Source organism: Schistocerca nitens, chromosome 1, assembly GCF_023898315.1.
Source record: "Schistocerca nitens isolate TAMUIC-IGC-003100 chromosome 1, iqSchNite1.1, whole genome shotgun sequence".
Taxonomy (NCBI): domain Eukaryota; kingdom Metazoa; phylum Arthropoda; class Insecta; order Orthoptera; family Acrididae; genus Schistocerca; species Schistocerca nitens.
Window position 1 is genome coordinate 747,893,496 of NC_064614.1, and position 16,706 is coordinate 747,910,201.

A 16,706-nucleotide genomic window follows, 5' to 3' on the forward strand; every position below is an offset into this window, starting at 1 on the left:
TAGTTGATCATCACCTGCAACCCATAGTACAAAGACTTTCCTCTTATGTCAAAGATACCAACAATTTCCTAGATGGTCTGGAATCTGTACCCACCCCACTACTACCACACACCTCTCTCTATACCAACATCCCTCATGTACATGGTCTGTCTGCTGCTGAACATTTCCTCAGTCAGGCCCTCCTGATTTCAGACCTATGGCGTCCTTGCTACTCACTTTAATCGACTTCATAATTACCAACAACTCCTTCACCTTTCAGCAAAAAGATCAGGGTACAGCCATGTGAACCAGGATGGCTCCTTCCTACACCAACCTTTTCATGGGCCACTTGGACAGGGCTTTCCTGGGATCCATAAACCTTTAGTTCTGGTTTGGTTTAGGTACATTGGTGACATCTTTACCATATGGACTCATGATGAGGCTGACCAGTTAAAATTCCTGGAATCTCGGAATACCTTCTCCCAATTAAATTTCACATGGTTGTATTCTGAATCACGTGTCTCTTTCCTTGATGTTGATCTTGTCCTCACGGAAGGCCAGCTGCATACTTCTGTCCACATAAAACCTACTAACAAACAACATTATGTACATTTTGACAGTTACCATCCATTCTATGTCAAACGTCCCCCCCCCCCTCCCCCCATGCAGTCTTGGCATTCAAGGCAAACATATTTGTTTGGATGCAGACTCTTTACGGCAATACACCACCATTCTCACCTCAGCCTTCACCTTCACTGGATGTAATTACCCCACCAGCCTAGTTCAAAAGCAGGTTTCCCGGGCCATCACATCCAATCCTGGCATTGCTGAACCCTCCAAAAAACAACTTCGCAGCACACCACTGGTCACTCAGCATTATCCTGGTCTGGAATGTATTAATCAGCTGCTTCAACAAGGCCATGACTTCCTAAAATCATGCCCTGAAATATGTTCGATCTGTCTGAGATTTTGCCCACAGCACCTGGAATAGCTTTTTGTCAACCTCTCAATCTGTGCAATATTCTTGTCAGACTCTATGCTCCTTCTGAACCCATCTCCCTACCCTTTGCTCCTACCCTTGTGAACGTTCCTGCTGCAAGACTTGCTCTATGCACCCTCCCACCACCAACTATACCAGCCCTGTAACTGAAAAAACATATAATATCGCCGGGAGAGACACCTGTGAAACAACGTGTCATTTACCAACTGTTATCTAAACACTGTTCGGCCTTTTACATTGGCATGAGTAGAACCAAACTATCAGTTTGGATGAATGGGAACAGGCAGAGGGTGTATACTGGCAACATGCAACATCCTGTTGCAGATCATGGTCTACAACATGACAATCGTGACATTGGTGCCTGTTTCACCACACGCGCCATCTGGATTCTTCCCTCAGACACCAGTTTCTCAGAACTCCCCATGTGATTCTCACCACCCACCTAGCCTTAATTTGGGTTAACTTCTTCTGCCTCAGCATTTCTTCACAGTAACTTCTCCCTTCTTCACTCCATTTTAGTTTTGTACATCTTTCATCTGTCTATTTTTTACCACCCCCTCCCTCCTGTATTTTGTACAATGCACTTATCTTTTCACTATTAATTCATACACAATGTTTAAGCAGTAATATCTGTCTTGCATATTACTCTATCTTCCACCTTTAAGCTCTCAGGTTTTCAAATCTCATACAGTGCAGTTCCCCAACAATCAGTCTTTACTTCTCATCCTGTCCACTAAATCTCCTCTGACATGCGGTTCTGGGTGACTTTCATGAAATCTACCCCCTAGACCTCTTCAGTCCTTTTCCTTCACCCATCCTGCTTCCCCTTCAACCCTTCTGCCTGAAGAAGGAACCACAGACTCCGAAAGCTTGCAAAAATTGATTGTTTTCATTGTTATAAACTGAAATGATACGTGGTGTACAACTTTGCTTCTGCCGTTTTTTCTCCAACATTTGCGGCTTTAATGAAACAAATTGGTTACACATGTATCATTCAACACTTTGCAAAATGGTTTGATAACAAGCACCTGTGATTGCTTCACTTGGTTTTAACACCTCATAGTACACAATGCCGAGCTGGTCCCAACAAATGCAGAGCATGATCTTGGAGCCATGAATATTCGGTTTGGCCATTGACGTGGAAGTATGGACGGAATATCTCCATGATTTTTTGCGTTCAGGGTTATCGTAATGAACCCATTTTTCATTCCCATTCACAATGCGATGCAGAAATCCCTTCCGTTTTTGCCTCTGAAGCAACTGTTCACAAACACACAAACACCGTTCAATGTCTCTCGGTTTCATCTCACACAGGACTCAAGTTCCTTCTTCCAGAATCATGCCCATAGCCTTGAGACATTTTGAAATTGCTTGCTGTGTCACTCCCACTAACCATGCCAATTTTTCTTGAGTTTGACATGAGTCTTCACTCAGCAATGTCTCCAACCAATTCTGCATCTTCGAAAGCATTCTCTCTTCTACCACTATGTTGGTCTATGGCGTTAAAATCACCATTCTTGAAGTGTTGAAACCACTCACATCACGTTCTTTAACTAATAGCATCCTTACCATATGTACTTGAGAGCATTCAATGAGACTCAGCCGCTGTTTTCTTCATATTGAAACAAAACAGTAACACCTTCCGCAAATGGCGAGAATTAGGCTCGTAAACTGACTTTTTCAATCAAGAACAACTTTATGGTGCAGACACAAATCGACTAATGATTGAATGCGGTTATGTCGACCGAGGTCCAAGCTAACTGCCTGACATCTGCGATCTGTTTCTCTCAACCGCTACTTACCGCTGTTGCCACCTGTCGACAAACAGAGGCAAAGTTGTACACCTGGTAGCACTCTTAGACCATGCAAATTAACAATATTGTCAGTACAATCACATCCGTTGAGGCTTCAATGGTTTATTTAAGGTATTCTGTGAAACCGTTCTTTTACTTCTTCCTATGCCTTTCTAGCTTTCTTCATCATATGTCTGTTGTAACCTTTGTTTTCATTTCACGTGGCTATCTGTCTTGTAAATATCTTCCTTTTTTTCTCAAAACAAAAGGGGAAGAAGAAAATTCTCCTATTTAACCTCCTAACATACCTATTTCTGTCACAAAACCTTCTTTTTTCCTATGTAATTTTACACTTTTTTGAAAATATATTGCTTTGGCAACTCAGTCCTACATTTAACTTGAAAATTTAAAGAGACATTTAGGTGCAAATGGATAGCTCGGGATCATCACAAGCTCTGGAAATACTCATTACAACACATTGCTTATCACAAAGATGATTTTTTTTATTTGAAGATACATATCAGAAGGTAGATAACATGAAAACCACACTAGAATTGTATTAGAAATCTATTTTTATATGATAGATTCTGAAGCATGGTGTGATGCCCAAGGGGACGTGGCACTGGGTGCAGTAGTGTCGTGTTTCTCCCCAGACACGCTTCACAAGTGTATCCTGCTTCTTGGAGTAAACTGTAAACACTCATATCAGATTGCTCTTCTTCTGTGTTGGTTCAGTGACTTCTGGGAAATGTCTTTCTGTCAGTCAAGAGGGTGGGACGTTCGTCCTAGGTGGGCTCACTTTCTAAATTCCAGGGAGTCCTTTTGCTCTCAAGGTTTGTCATACAAATAAAAGAATTCCTCACAGAAATTTCCAGCTAATGGACAAAGGTTTTCTTGTAGTATTTCTTGCATTGCATTCTGGGTATTGGATATGATGCCATTCTCTGATTGGCTTGATCCACTCCTCCCACTGTATTGTTGTAGTCAAGCACAAGCCTTGGCTTGATTATTTTCTTTGCCCTGTACTCAGTCTCCTCCATATCCGTAGTGTGGATAGTTGAAAGAAGTACCATGTTTTTCTCGTCTTTCCAATGCAATGCTAGAACTTTTCCTCACTTTTCGCCTGCAATTTCCCTTTTTCATAATTTTTTATTTCAGAGAGATTGTGGCATCTCTTTCTGGGCAATTTCTACTGTTCCATAACTGTCAGTGGACTTCAAAATTAGGAAATCTCCCACTGTGGGCATCTATAAAAGCTATCTGTCATTGTACAGTAGCTTTGCATCAGGAGTGGTTTTACAAGTGCCAAAACAACCTATGATGACATAGCTTTGTCCCTTTCATTCTGTAACTATTCAGGGACTACATATATCTACCAGATGATTCACACAGCGTGTAGAATTGTATTCCACTTCGTGCACTTTTTATCAGGATATACTTGTACTGTACCAACCCAGTCGGCCCTAGTACAAAAGTAGACTTTCATCCACTGTAATGTCCAGTTCAGGAACATAAGAAGCTTTGAACTTATTTCCAAGGTGCTGTAAACTGGCTAAATTTTGTTCAGTGATTTCGCAAAACCTCTTGTAAGACGTTATGTCATTGAAAATGGAGTTGATATGCCTACATGCCATGTCTAGTAGAGCCATAATTCAGGTTTCTGAACAACACTGCAAAATGGTTAGAACAAGGAAAGTTCAAAGTTCTTCACATGATAGCAGCAAGACATAATATTTGGTGGTTGAAACACATTGGCTGCTATATTTCACTGTTTCCACCTGTATCATCACTTCATGTCGATCTCATTTTTGAGATGTTTGTATTCCTTTTTGCCTGCTTCATTTACTGCATTTTTATATTTTCTCCTTTCATCAATTAAATTCAAAATATCTTCTCTTACCCAAGGATTTCTACTAGCCTTCGTCTTTTTACCTACTTGATCCTCTGCTGCCTTCACTACTTCATCCCTCGAAGCTACCCATTCTTCTTCTACTGTATTTCTTTCCCCCATTCCTGTCAATCGTTCCCTTATGCTCTCCCTGAAACTCTGTACAACCTCTGGTTTAGTCAGTTTATCCAGGTCCCTTCTCCTTAAATTCCCACCTTTTTGCAGTTTCTTCAGTTTTAATCTACAGTTCATAACCAATAGATTGTGGTCAGAGTCCACATCTGCCCCTGGAAATGTCTTACAATTTAAAACCTGGTTCTTGAATCTCTCCTTACCATTATATAATCTATCTGATACCTTCTAGTATCTCCAGGCCTCTTCCATGTACACAACCTTCTTTCATGATTCTTGAACCAAGTTTCAGCTACATGATTTAAGTTATGCTCTGTTCAAAATTCTACCAGGCAGCTTCCTCTTTCATTTCTTACCCCCATTCCATATTCGCCTACTACGTTTCCTTCTCTTGCTTTTCCTACTACCGAATTATTCGTTATTAAGCCTACTCCTGCATTACCCCTATCTGATTTTGTATTTATAACCCTGTATTTACCTGACCAGAAGTCTTGTTCCTCCTGTCACTGAACTTCACCAATTCCCACTATATCCATCTTTAAGCTATCCATTTCCCTTTTTAAATTTTGTAACCTACCTGCCCGATTAAGAGATCTGACAGTCCACGCTCCGATCTGTATAACGCCAGTTTTCTTTCTCCTGATAACAACGTCCTCCTGAGTAGTCCCTGCCCGGAGATCCGAATGTGGGACTATTTTACCTCCAGAATATTTTACCCAAGAGGACGCCATCATCATTCAACCATACAATAAAGCTGCATGCCCTCGGGAAAAATTATGGCTGTAGTTTCCCCTTGCTTTCAGCTGTTCGCAGTATCAGCACAGCAAGGCCGTTTTGGTTAGTGTTACAAGGCCAGATCAGTCAATCATCCAGACTGTTGCCCCTGCAACTACTGAAAAGGCTGCTTGCCCCTCTTCAGAAACCACGTTTGTCTGGCCTCTCAACAGATACCCCTCCGTTGTGGTTGAACTTACAGTACAGCTATCTGTATCGCTGAGGCACGCAAGCCTCCCCACCAACAGCAAGGTCTATGGTTCATGGGGGGTAACTACAACAATTATGATGTGCATGTTGGTGCTAACTGGTGGCAGTGAAATGAACTATAATGTTTATAATCAGGATATTTGTGCAGGAATGCGTAAAATTTGGAGGCATGAGTTATCTTGGGATAATATTTATCAGCAAAATGGATTATCTTGGGATAATCAGTTAGGAGATTAATAGCTAACTTTGTAAAATGGCCCTCAGTCTGCTACAACTGGGTTTTAAATGCTTATTTTTGCACTCTGTTTGAATCTGTGTTTTTTTTTTTAAAAAAAAGACTAATTCTTTCTTTTGAGTAATGACATTGCAGAATAGTACACATACTTTGGTCCTCTTTATTAGGTTAAGATTTGGAAGTGACTAGTGCAATAGTTACTTTTATGTGCTGCAATTAACTAACATCTCCTACAGCCTTTTAAAGACTGCAACTTACTTGTAGATCTAGCATAGGCATGTTATTGGGAGTGATTCATAATTTTAGAGGAACAGAGATAAAGACAATATCTCTTAAACTAAAATAAAAAGTCTCAGGTAGACCGTTGTTCCTTTTTTTATTGCCATTTATTTATACACTGATGTGCCAAAGAAACTGGTATAGGCATGCATATCCAAATACAGAGATATAGAAACAGGCAGAATATGGCACTGCGGTCGGCAATGACTTTATAAGATAGCAAGTGTCTGACGCAGTTGTTAGATCAGTTACAGCTGCTACAATGGCAGGTTTTCAAGATGTGAGCGAGTCTGAACATGGTGTTATAGTAAATGCACAAGCGATGGGACACAGCATCTCCGAGGTAGCGGGAAATGGGGATTTTCCAGTACAACCATTTCCATGAGTGTACTGTGAATATGAGGAATCCAGTAAAACATCAACTCTCTGACATTGCTGTGGCTGGAAAGAGATCTTGCAAGAATGGGATCGACGATGACTGAAGAGAATCATTCAACATGACTGAAGTGCAGCCCTTCTGCAAATTGCTGCAGATTTCTGTGATGGGCCATCAACAAGTGTCAGCATGTGAACCATTCAACGAATCATCATTGATGTAGGCATTTGGAGGCAAAGGCCAACTCTTGCACCCTTGACGACTGCACGACACAAAGCTTTATGCCTTGCCTGGGCCCGTCAACACTGACATTGGACTGTTGATGACTGGAAACGTATTGTCTGGTCGGACAACTCTGGTTTCAAACTGTATCAAGTGGATAGACGTGTATGGGTATGGAGACAATCTCATGAATCCATGGATCCTGCATGTTGGCAGGAAACTGTTCAAGCGGCTGGAGGCTCTGTAATTGTGTTGAGTGTGTGCAATTAGAGTGATATGGGATCCCTAATACATATAGATACGACTCTTGACAAGTGACACGTAAGTAAGCATCCTGTCTGATCACCTGCATCCATTCATGTCCATTGTGCATTCCAACGGACTTTGGAAATTCCATCAGGACAATGCGACACTCCACACATCCAGAATTGATACAGAGTAGCTCCAGGAACACTCTCCTGAGTTTAAATGCTTCCGCTGGCCACCAAACTCCCCAGAAATGAACATTATTGAGCCAATCTGGGATGCCTTGCAACGTGCTGTTCAGAAGATATATCCACCACCTTGTACTCTTACAGATTTGTGGACAGCCCTGCAGGATTCATGGTGTCAGTTACCTCCAGCACTACTTCAGACATTAGTTGAGTCCATGCAACATCATGTTGCAGCACTTATACGTGCTCGTGGGGGCCCTACATGATATTAGGCAGGTGTACCAGTTTCTTTGGCTCTTCAGTGTAAATGGACACTGACCAGTGTGGCACAGCAGTTCTGACACTGGAGTAACTTTCAAGTGAACATGGTTCAAATCTCTGTCAGCCATCCAGATTTAGGTTTTCCATTTTCTCCAAAACACTAGGATGGTTTATTTGAAAATGAATGGCCAGTTTCTTTCCCCATCTGAGGCATATCTTAAGTTGTTCTCTTTCTCTAATGACGTTGTTGTTGAGTGGGCTTTAAAGCTAATCTTCCTTTTCCTTATAAAGACAAACCTGACATTAGCTCAGACTGTTTTATAGCTTCCATAATTACTCCAACCTATTTATTTACTTTTTCAAAAAAATGATTGCCTCTCTATAGCATTAATTTGCCTCAAGTAATTATGTATTTTTGTTTATTAATATGATAAAAATTAATTTATTTATGTGTACAAAAATTAGTAATTTTATTTCCATGTATTTATTACAAAAGTTTTCTTAAGTAAAAACAAACAATGGGAAGCCCAAATTGGAATATTGACAATTGTATGAAAATAATAGATTGCTACTCACCATAAAAATGATATGTTGAGTTACAGACCAGCACAATGAAAAAAACTGCTACATATAAGCTTTCATGCACAGCCTTGTTCAGAAAAGAAAAATACACACACATTCACACAAGGAAGCACAACTCACACACACGTGATCACCATCGCTGGCCAGAACACAACAGAAATGTTTCAAACAGAAGCAACAATCCAAAGTGGGGTGAAGAATGGATTGCACTGTGCTGGTATCAGGAAGAGGAATCAGTGCTACCTGGCAGAGCATGCAGGAACTAGAGGTGGCAGAACAGGGCTGCCAGGCACAGCATCAATGGTTATGGGGGAGAGGAGAATGGGGGACAGAAAGGAGAAGAGCAGAGAAGGGGAAAGTCCGGTAGATGCACCAAAAGAGAGCAGTGCACAGTGAGGGTGAGAGGAGAGGAACTGTGAGGAGGTGGCAGGATGGAGGGGGTGGAAATAGTTGGGTGGAGGGTGTGGGGACAGTAGGTTACCATAGGTTGAGGCTGGGATGATTTTGGGAGCAGAGAATAGGTTTTAAAGGATAACTCCCATCTGCACAGTTCAGAAAAGTTGGTAATAGAGGGGAGGATCCAGGTTGTGGAGCATCCAAAGAAATCAAGCATGTTGTGTTTGCTCTCGACCACAGTTTGGCAGTGGCCATTCATCCTGGTGTACAGTTGGTTGGTAGTCACACCAATATAAAAAGTTAAATAGTGATCGCAGCAGAGCTTGTAGATGACATGGTTGCTTTCAAAAATGGCCCAGCCTCTCACGGGGTAGTGTAAGCATGTGTGCATTTGCTTAAGTAACATTTAATTGGATGTTCATTATGTGAAACTCTGCTTAACATTGCAGTATCTGTTTTTTTTTTTTTTTTTTTTTTTTTGTGTTACTGAAATTTGCCTTCTTGATACTGAAAGATGAATTAAACAAAGCCTCCTATTCAGTAATATTCTCAACTTTAAGTTTTACTTGAGCATCTCATAATTTTCCTGTTTTTACAAATTACCAGTGAAGTAGCTGATAAACATTGCTTTTCACCTTGTCCTGATTTGCTTTGACTCACGCTTTGCTGTAGATTTGTTAACATATTTAGAAATGGTAAGTGAGCAGTTTATTTATGTCTCATTCTTCTTCTTCTTTCGTTTTGGCCATCTTAAGACCACATTAATTCGCTTCAGCTTTGTTTCTTCTGGTCTTTCTTTTTTCCCAATATTCTTTCATTCTCATACTTTGCGACCATTATTATGAGCTCTAGGATTTATTTTTTTATTCACAATTGGTGGATTAACAGGTCTAGTACTAGCAAATTCATCTTCGTTCTTCTGTCCAAGATGATTTTGTTAGGGGCCTTATTCTGTCCTCAAAATCTTTGAAGGTCTGAATTTTTTATTTAAAAATCTGGTTCCTTTATTCTCATTTCTTTCAGATCTCTTTGTATCTCTTGGATCCATCATATTTTGGTTTTCTGAGGATGTGTGTGAAGCACATGCTCCTTCTTTTCCTGATGACATCAGAAATTTTTTCTATCTTGGTATACAGTTCCTGGTCGGCTCAGTTTCTACATTGACCATCTTATGTTCTTCGAGGTCCTAATATTCTCCTGAGAACCTTGCATTCTATCAGTTCTAGCCTCTTGATCACTCCGGTTCTTACTAAGTTGAGAATTTCTGCTGCATATAGAGCTTCAGGGTGAATCACTGTTTTTAATGTTTCAATTTTGCGTTTATTAAAATATTCTTCTTACTGTAGGTGTTGATAGTTAGTTTATATGCTAAGTTCATTTTGTTTATTCGTGCTCCCATTGCTTCTTTTTCAGTCATTCCATTGTCTATCCATTCTCCAAGGTATTTGAATCTCTCCACCTTCTGAATTTCCCCTCCTTCTGTTGTCATCCATCTAGGAGCTGTCATGATGTTTGTCATGTAATGTGTTTTCTCGATAGTGACTTGTAGGCCTGCTTTAGCTGCCTGTCTCTGCAGTTCTATGGTTTGGTTAACTGCCTCTTCTAGTGATTCGGACAAGATCATAATGTCATTTGTGAATGCTAGACAGTCTACCTGTACTCCTTTATTCTTATGCTCCAGTCATATTCCACCCAGTTCTTTCATTCCTTGTTGCCACTCTCTGATTATCTTATTGAGGACACAATTACATATCAAAGGGGAAAGTCCGTCTCCCTGTCTCATCCCAGTTTTAATCTTAAAGGCCTCCAACAGCTTTCCTCAGAACTTGACCTTGGATGTTGTGTTGCTTAGGGTCTGTTTAACCAGTTCACTGGATTTTCTGTCCAAATTCATCTCCCCTATAATTTGGAACAGTGTGTGTGCATCTACAGAATCATTGGCTTTCTTGAAGTCTATGAATGTAAGCATTAACATTTTGCTCCTCTGTTTTTGATAAGTGATTATTAGTTTTAGATTCAGGATCTGTCCTGTGCATGATCTCTCCTTTCTGAAGCCTCCTTGGCACTCATCAATTTGTGGATTTAGTTGTTCTTCCACTCTATTTAGCAGTGCTTTTGAGAACACCTTATAGGTCACAGGTATTAAAGAAATTCCCCTGTAGTTCCCAGGTTCCATCTTATCGCCTTGTATTAGTGCCAATGTCCAACCTTCTCGAAGCTGCTGCTTTTCCCAGATTTTTCATACAATTTTCGTTAGTTCTATGATCATATTCTCGTTCACATACTTTTTTGTGACGATCCCATCTTCCCCAGGTGCTTTGTTTTTGTCAAGGTTCTTATAATGTTCTTAACCTCTTTTATAGTTGGTGGTTCTGAGTTGGGGTTTGGTTCTTTCTCATTGTAATTGAATGTCTCAGATGGCGCTTCACAATTCAGGAGGTCTTCAAAGTATTCCACCAAGATATGACTGTTTTCCATGTCTCCATACACTGACTTTCCTTCATTATTCTTAAAGCTGAGTTTTGAAGGATCATATCTATTTAAGTTGGTCTTGAACATTCTATAGAAGTCTCACATGTTGTTCTTCCGGAAGTCTTCTTTTATTTGAGTTAAACATTCTTGCAAATATTTCCTCTTGACATTTCTGATAGTTTTAGCAGTGGTTTTTCTTACTTCTTGGAAGTTCTTTAGATTTTCTGGTGTTTTATGTGACCACCAATCAACCCACACTTTTTGATTGCTTTATCTCCTTCTATCGGCCACCATGCATGTTTCTTCCTCTTCTCCAGGTGAACTGTTTTCTTTAAGTTGTCATTCAGTACACCTTTCAACTGTTTCCAACCTAGATAGTTCTTCTGATTCAAACTCGCCTAAAAATCTTAGCTAGTTCTAAGTTTCTCTGTATCATACTTCATAATACAGGTAGTGTATTTAGTCTGATGGGCTCTTGGTAGAATTTTGATTTTTATTTTGGATAGAAAGTGATCTGAGTCTAAATTTGCACTCTTGAGGACTTTGAATTTCCTTCTCTACATGTCTTGATATCGCTACATGGTCATGCTGAAACTCTCCTAGTACTGGTTTGGGGGATACCCACGTTTTCTGTTTTCTTGGAAGGCATTTAAATGCCATTGATCTCATTATCAGGTCAAATGTTTTACAAATTTCCACTAGTCATTTGCAATTCCTATTAGTCCTGTTGTGGGCTGGATAGTTCCCAATTATGTTTCTGAACTTCCTCTCTTTCCCTAGCCGAGCATTGAAGTCTCCAAATAGTATGATAACATTCTTAGTTGGAATCTTGGATAGTGTTTCCTCCAGGTCTTCCCAAAATTCTTCTACTTTCTCTGGGTCAGTTCTATCAGTCTCATTTGTGGGAGCATCTTCATTGACAATGATATAAATCTTATTTGCTCCCCTAAAGGTAAGTGTGGAAAGTCTACTGTTTCTGGAGCTAAAATCAGTGATGGCTCCCAGGATTTGTTTATTGCTTATAAAGCCTGTGCCCAGTTGAGGTACGTTCTTCATTACTTGTCAGGTTTTCCCTTCAGATTGTGATATCCTTCTGATTCAAATGCTGCTTCGTCTGTATATCTTGTTTCTTGTAATGCAGTTACAATGATTTTTTGCTTGGCCGAAGTAACAGTAAGATGTCTCAGTTTTCCAGTTTTGAGGAGTGAGTTAACGTTGAAGGTAGCAAAGTATGACACTTTCTTACTTTGCGATCGCTTGCATGCTGGTGCGATTTCCCCAGAATCTGTTGGCTCACTAATATTGTCACTGACAACGGCAGATTGGTTACCACATGGGGTAGTGCTTCCTGTAAGAGAACTTACCATCATGCTGAATCGAATGATTTATGTTGGGGTCAACATCTAGATGTTAACAGGCTTACAGCTGGGGTAGTTAGCCTCAGAGGTGCCCTGAGATGTGACCTGGCTTCTCTTTTATGGCTTATTTGGGTACCAACCCTCCTCCTTTATCCAAGCTTGGGACCAGCAGCAGCACTTTCAGATTACTCAGTCCACCTGTTAGTACTTCAGGCGGACGTTATTATTATTATTGACACTTTTTCTTTTGATTTCAAGGGATGAAGGAATAAAATGCCAGCCAGCTTGAATGTGGTTTTCAGCCATTTTGTCAGTAAATAACAGGCAAATTTCCATGTCCAAATGCACAAGCATTTTGCAGAACAATGTGACATTTGACCATGCGTTTACACTAGCTGCAGGCAGAAAGGGTAAACAAATTCATCCCTGGTTGGGAAGAAAGGGAGGGGAGGGCAGTGAGCTGTCAGTAGCATCAAAACGCCTTTGGAGATGGTGACACTTTCGTAATAATTGCCTATACGTAGGAATGATTGATTCTCCATAAAATAGTGGTCCCAACCCTGTATCAGTTGGATACAAGGCACGAGAAAGGGAGGATACATGAATAAAATTTCACGTTTGCCTCTTATGTTCTGTAATTGAGCATCTGAATATTTTATGTGCAGATTTTCATGTAGTCATCAACATGTTTTTGCTATCTAGCACTCAAATGTGACCTAAAATACAAAGTGAATCCATAATGTAAGTTTCCTTGGTGTTGTGACCAGAAACAAAACACAACTGAAAAATTTATTGGAACAGGTACAGGAAGTCTCAGGCTGTTTTTCAACATATTCATCACCAAAATTCATACATTTGTCATATTGTGGAAGCAATTTTTGTATCCCTATATCATAGAAGTCAGTCATCTGGGATTGGAAACACAGTGTGTCAACCATCTCAGCCTCTCTGTCAGACTGAAAATGCTGACTCTGACCAGACGGGAATTTTTTGAGGTTCAGGGAAAGATGGAAATCACTGGGAGAAAGGTCTGGGCTAAAGTGGGGATGGTCAAACATCTCCCATCTGAACATCTGCAGGAGCTCTGTTGTTTGTCGAGCCATGTGTGGACGTGTATTACTGTCCAGCAAGATAACATTGGCACTGAGCATCCTCCACCATTGCAATTAATGCATCATTTTGCAATAATGCTCAGCATTCACCATCTCATCTCTTCTTAGAAATTAGATAAGGAGAACTTGCCATCTGTAACAGAACACTGAACACAGTACTTGCTGTGTGACAGTCTGCTTGAATTTCATCTTGCAGGGAGAGCATTGAATGCTGCTTTCTCTGTGAGGTATCGTATGCAACCCACAACTCATCACCTATGATGATACAGTCCAGAATCTCATTACCTTCGTCATGGTGCTGCTGAAGGAAAATCAAAGTTGTCTACACATGCTTTGCTTTGTGGTTCTGGTGTCAGCTGCTTCAGCACCCACCTGGTGTGCAATTTCTGGAGCAAGTGCTCCATAATAATTTATGTAACAAGAAGTGACTGCTGAGTTCCAGTGTTGTGAACTAACAATACTCCACAAAGCATCCCCACACAATTTGCCTGTAATGATGAATAGCCTCCAACTGCATTCCTCATCATGAACATTTTGGTGACCTGCTGCAAAATGTCTGCATCAGTAACACACCACCTGTTTGCTGATGACATTAGGCACACGACCTGGCACAGCTGATTATCAACTTCAGTCAGCACTATGTTCAGTGCATTCAAAACCTTTATCACTGACTACACTTCACACACAGCAGGAGCTGGAATATGAGCCTCCATTTTCAACCACTGCTACGAAGCTACTGTGAGATCTAGGGAAGTTCCACTAGGACATGTACCATGTCATGTGATTACTCTTACCATGTACAAGCAATTGCTCCATGCAACATATGATTTGATAACTGTAGTACTAGTAGCACACTTACTTTATGGATGTGCCACATAACATGTCATCAACTGAAGGACCTTTATCTGACAGTGACGCAATTTCCACCTCCAGACTATTAGTTTTGGTCAACTTAGTATTCTGAAATTATGTGCTGAATATTTTGCCATTGTTACTTGATATATCATTTTAAATATGTAAAAGACAATTTTCATGACCAATTTGGCATGTTGTCTCATATTGTTACATTATCATACCATGATGCAAAACTGGGGTTCATTAACACTCTGAATATATAATTTCTGTATATTGGAAGTCTGTTTTAAGTAATTAAGCCATGAATAAAGCTTCTGAAAATAACAGTGTTTACTAAGCATTTTTGTTCACTTCCTTAAAATAATTCACATCCACATGGAACATCCCTCTGTTATACAATGAGGCATAATAGTCATTACATCTCTTCATTAGTTGTTTGCTTCCCACACAAACAAAACAGTGATATACACACAGCTTCACTGCACTGTAATTTAACGTTCAACTGTGTTGGAAAAAATTAGCTTTATGTTTATTTGCTAGCTTCAAAGAAGGACATTGTCCAAAGCCTAAGCTACTGTTGTATGATGTGTGATTCGAGTGTACTGGGATCCGCTAGAAGCTGTAAATTTGTGCCGCTTCATATAATGGATAAACAGAATGAAAAAGTAAAGATAATGGATAAACTAGAGACAAGAATTTGTACCAGACATCAATTTCTTGCACTGGATTGTTCTGTCTATTGTGTCTTTGCATCCAACTTTATATTACTTGCTATTTTTTTCTTATACTTCTCCTTGTTTAACACGCTTGTCCCAGTTTACACTCTTGCTTTACAGTGCTGCTTCCTGTCCTTGATTTCCACATAACTTAACTGTCAAAAATAAGGATATCAGAAAATGAGAAAGTTTTCAGTCTGTTGGATTGTTTCTGTCTTATAGTTTTTTGAAGAATGGTTTAAATAGTAACAATGTAACTACTATATTCAATCCATTGTGTTCACCGTTTTCCACTCACAAGGAATACAATAGATTTCAGACATAGCATATTATTGCATCCCCTTTTTTATTTTCAGTAGTTTCTATACATTATCAAATCCTGATATTTTATGTATGAAAGGTCATACAGCTACTACACTTTTTTCCACAGACAGTGAAGTAAACAATGAAAAAATGTATTTTTCTATTTCTCACTTTTAATCTCTCTAATGACTTTTGCAGTAGTTAAAAATAATTCATGTTTTGATTATTTGAGAATCTTTTGAAGACAGCCAGGATTAGAGTTGAGTGATTCAAGGAAATGCTGGAAAACAGGAATCAGTTACAAAAAGACTGCAATTTAAATCAAGCTCTTACCGAATAATGAGTATAGTGTGAACAATGTGTCACTTCATTTGGTATCCTGCATATAACAATTATCTTTTAATTGCTGTTGAGCTTAATGCCACATCTAACTGCTAAATATCATATAAATAAATGTTAGTGACCAGAATGTTCAGTCAATACATTTTACTTTATTTCAAACATTGGGCTGTAGATATGCTAACTATCTCAACAAGCCTTATGACTGTCAAAAGGGAGAATTCTGCGAAGCCACTATCTTTCATTTGGAATATGAAGCAGTCCTTTTATTGTAGCACTGTCAAAAGGCATTTTCTCATGAATCACTAGATTCTCCTTTATTCATTAAATAATCATATTGTATTTATTTTTATTTGTTGTGTACTGCATCACTTCAACAAAATCATCCCAGTGCCATACTAATAAATAAATGAAAATCCCTTTGCCATGGCTAAGGCTATTGGAGGAAAGGTTCATGACTGTGTTTCAGGTTGAGTCTGATTGCTTATAACGTAATATTTTATTCCTTTTACAGGGTATTGTTCTGAATATTTATGTGAATAAAAATTGTATTTTTTTTTAATCAGGAGAACAAAGTGAAGGACCTATGCCATGCCAGGTGTGTGGGAAACTCATATCTCGTCGTACAAATATGTACAAGCACGTTGCTCGCATGCATACTGCCCTTCCTACTGCTAGATGTGAGTACTGTGGGAAAACAGTGAAGAACAAATTTGCCATGCGAGACCATGTGCGTATGCATCACATACAAATAATGAGTACCTCATCCATGGACACCAGATGCTCTCCGACCTTCACTACTTCCACTGGCAGTTCATCAGTTTCTGGGAATCCTAGTACACCGTAGTCTAGCATCTCCAGATGAGATTGATCATTATAGATACTAGTAGTGTGAGTGTGTTCAGCTGCCTTAATGTCTTTCACTAATATAAAACAAAGATGATGTGACTTACCGAATGAAAGCGCTGGCAGGTCGATAGACACACAAAC

At 39.6% G+C, this 16,706-nt stretch overlaps 1 protein-coding gene across 1 annotated transcript in view; it reads left to right on the top strand.

Moving 5' to 3' along the window:
- LOC126260517 (protein abrupt-like) overlaps window positions 1-16,706 on the top strand; it is a 267,219-nt gene extending 250,513 nt beyond the window's left edge. Inside the window, exon 7 of the mRNA XM_049957873.1 lies at window positions 16,283-16,706. Coding sequence (XP_049813830.1) covers window positions 16,283-16,563 — 281 coding nt within the window. The 3' untranslated portion in view covers window positions 16,564-16,706. The remainder of the gene's footprint in view (window positions 1-16,282) is intronic.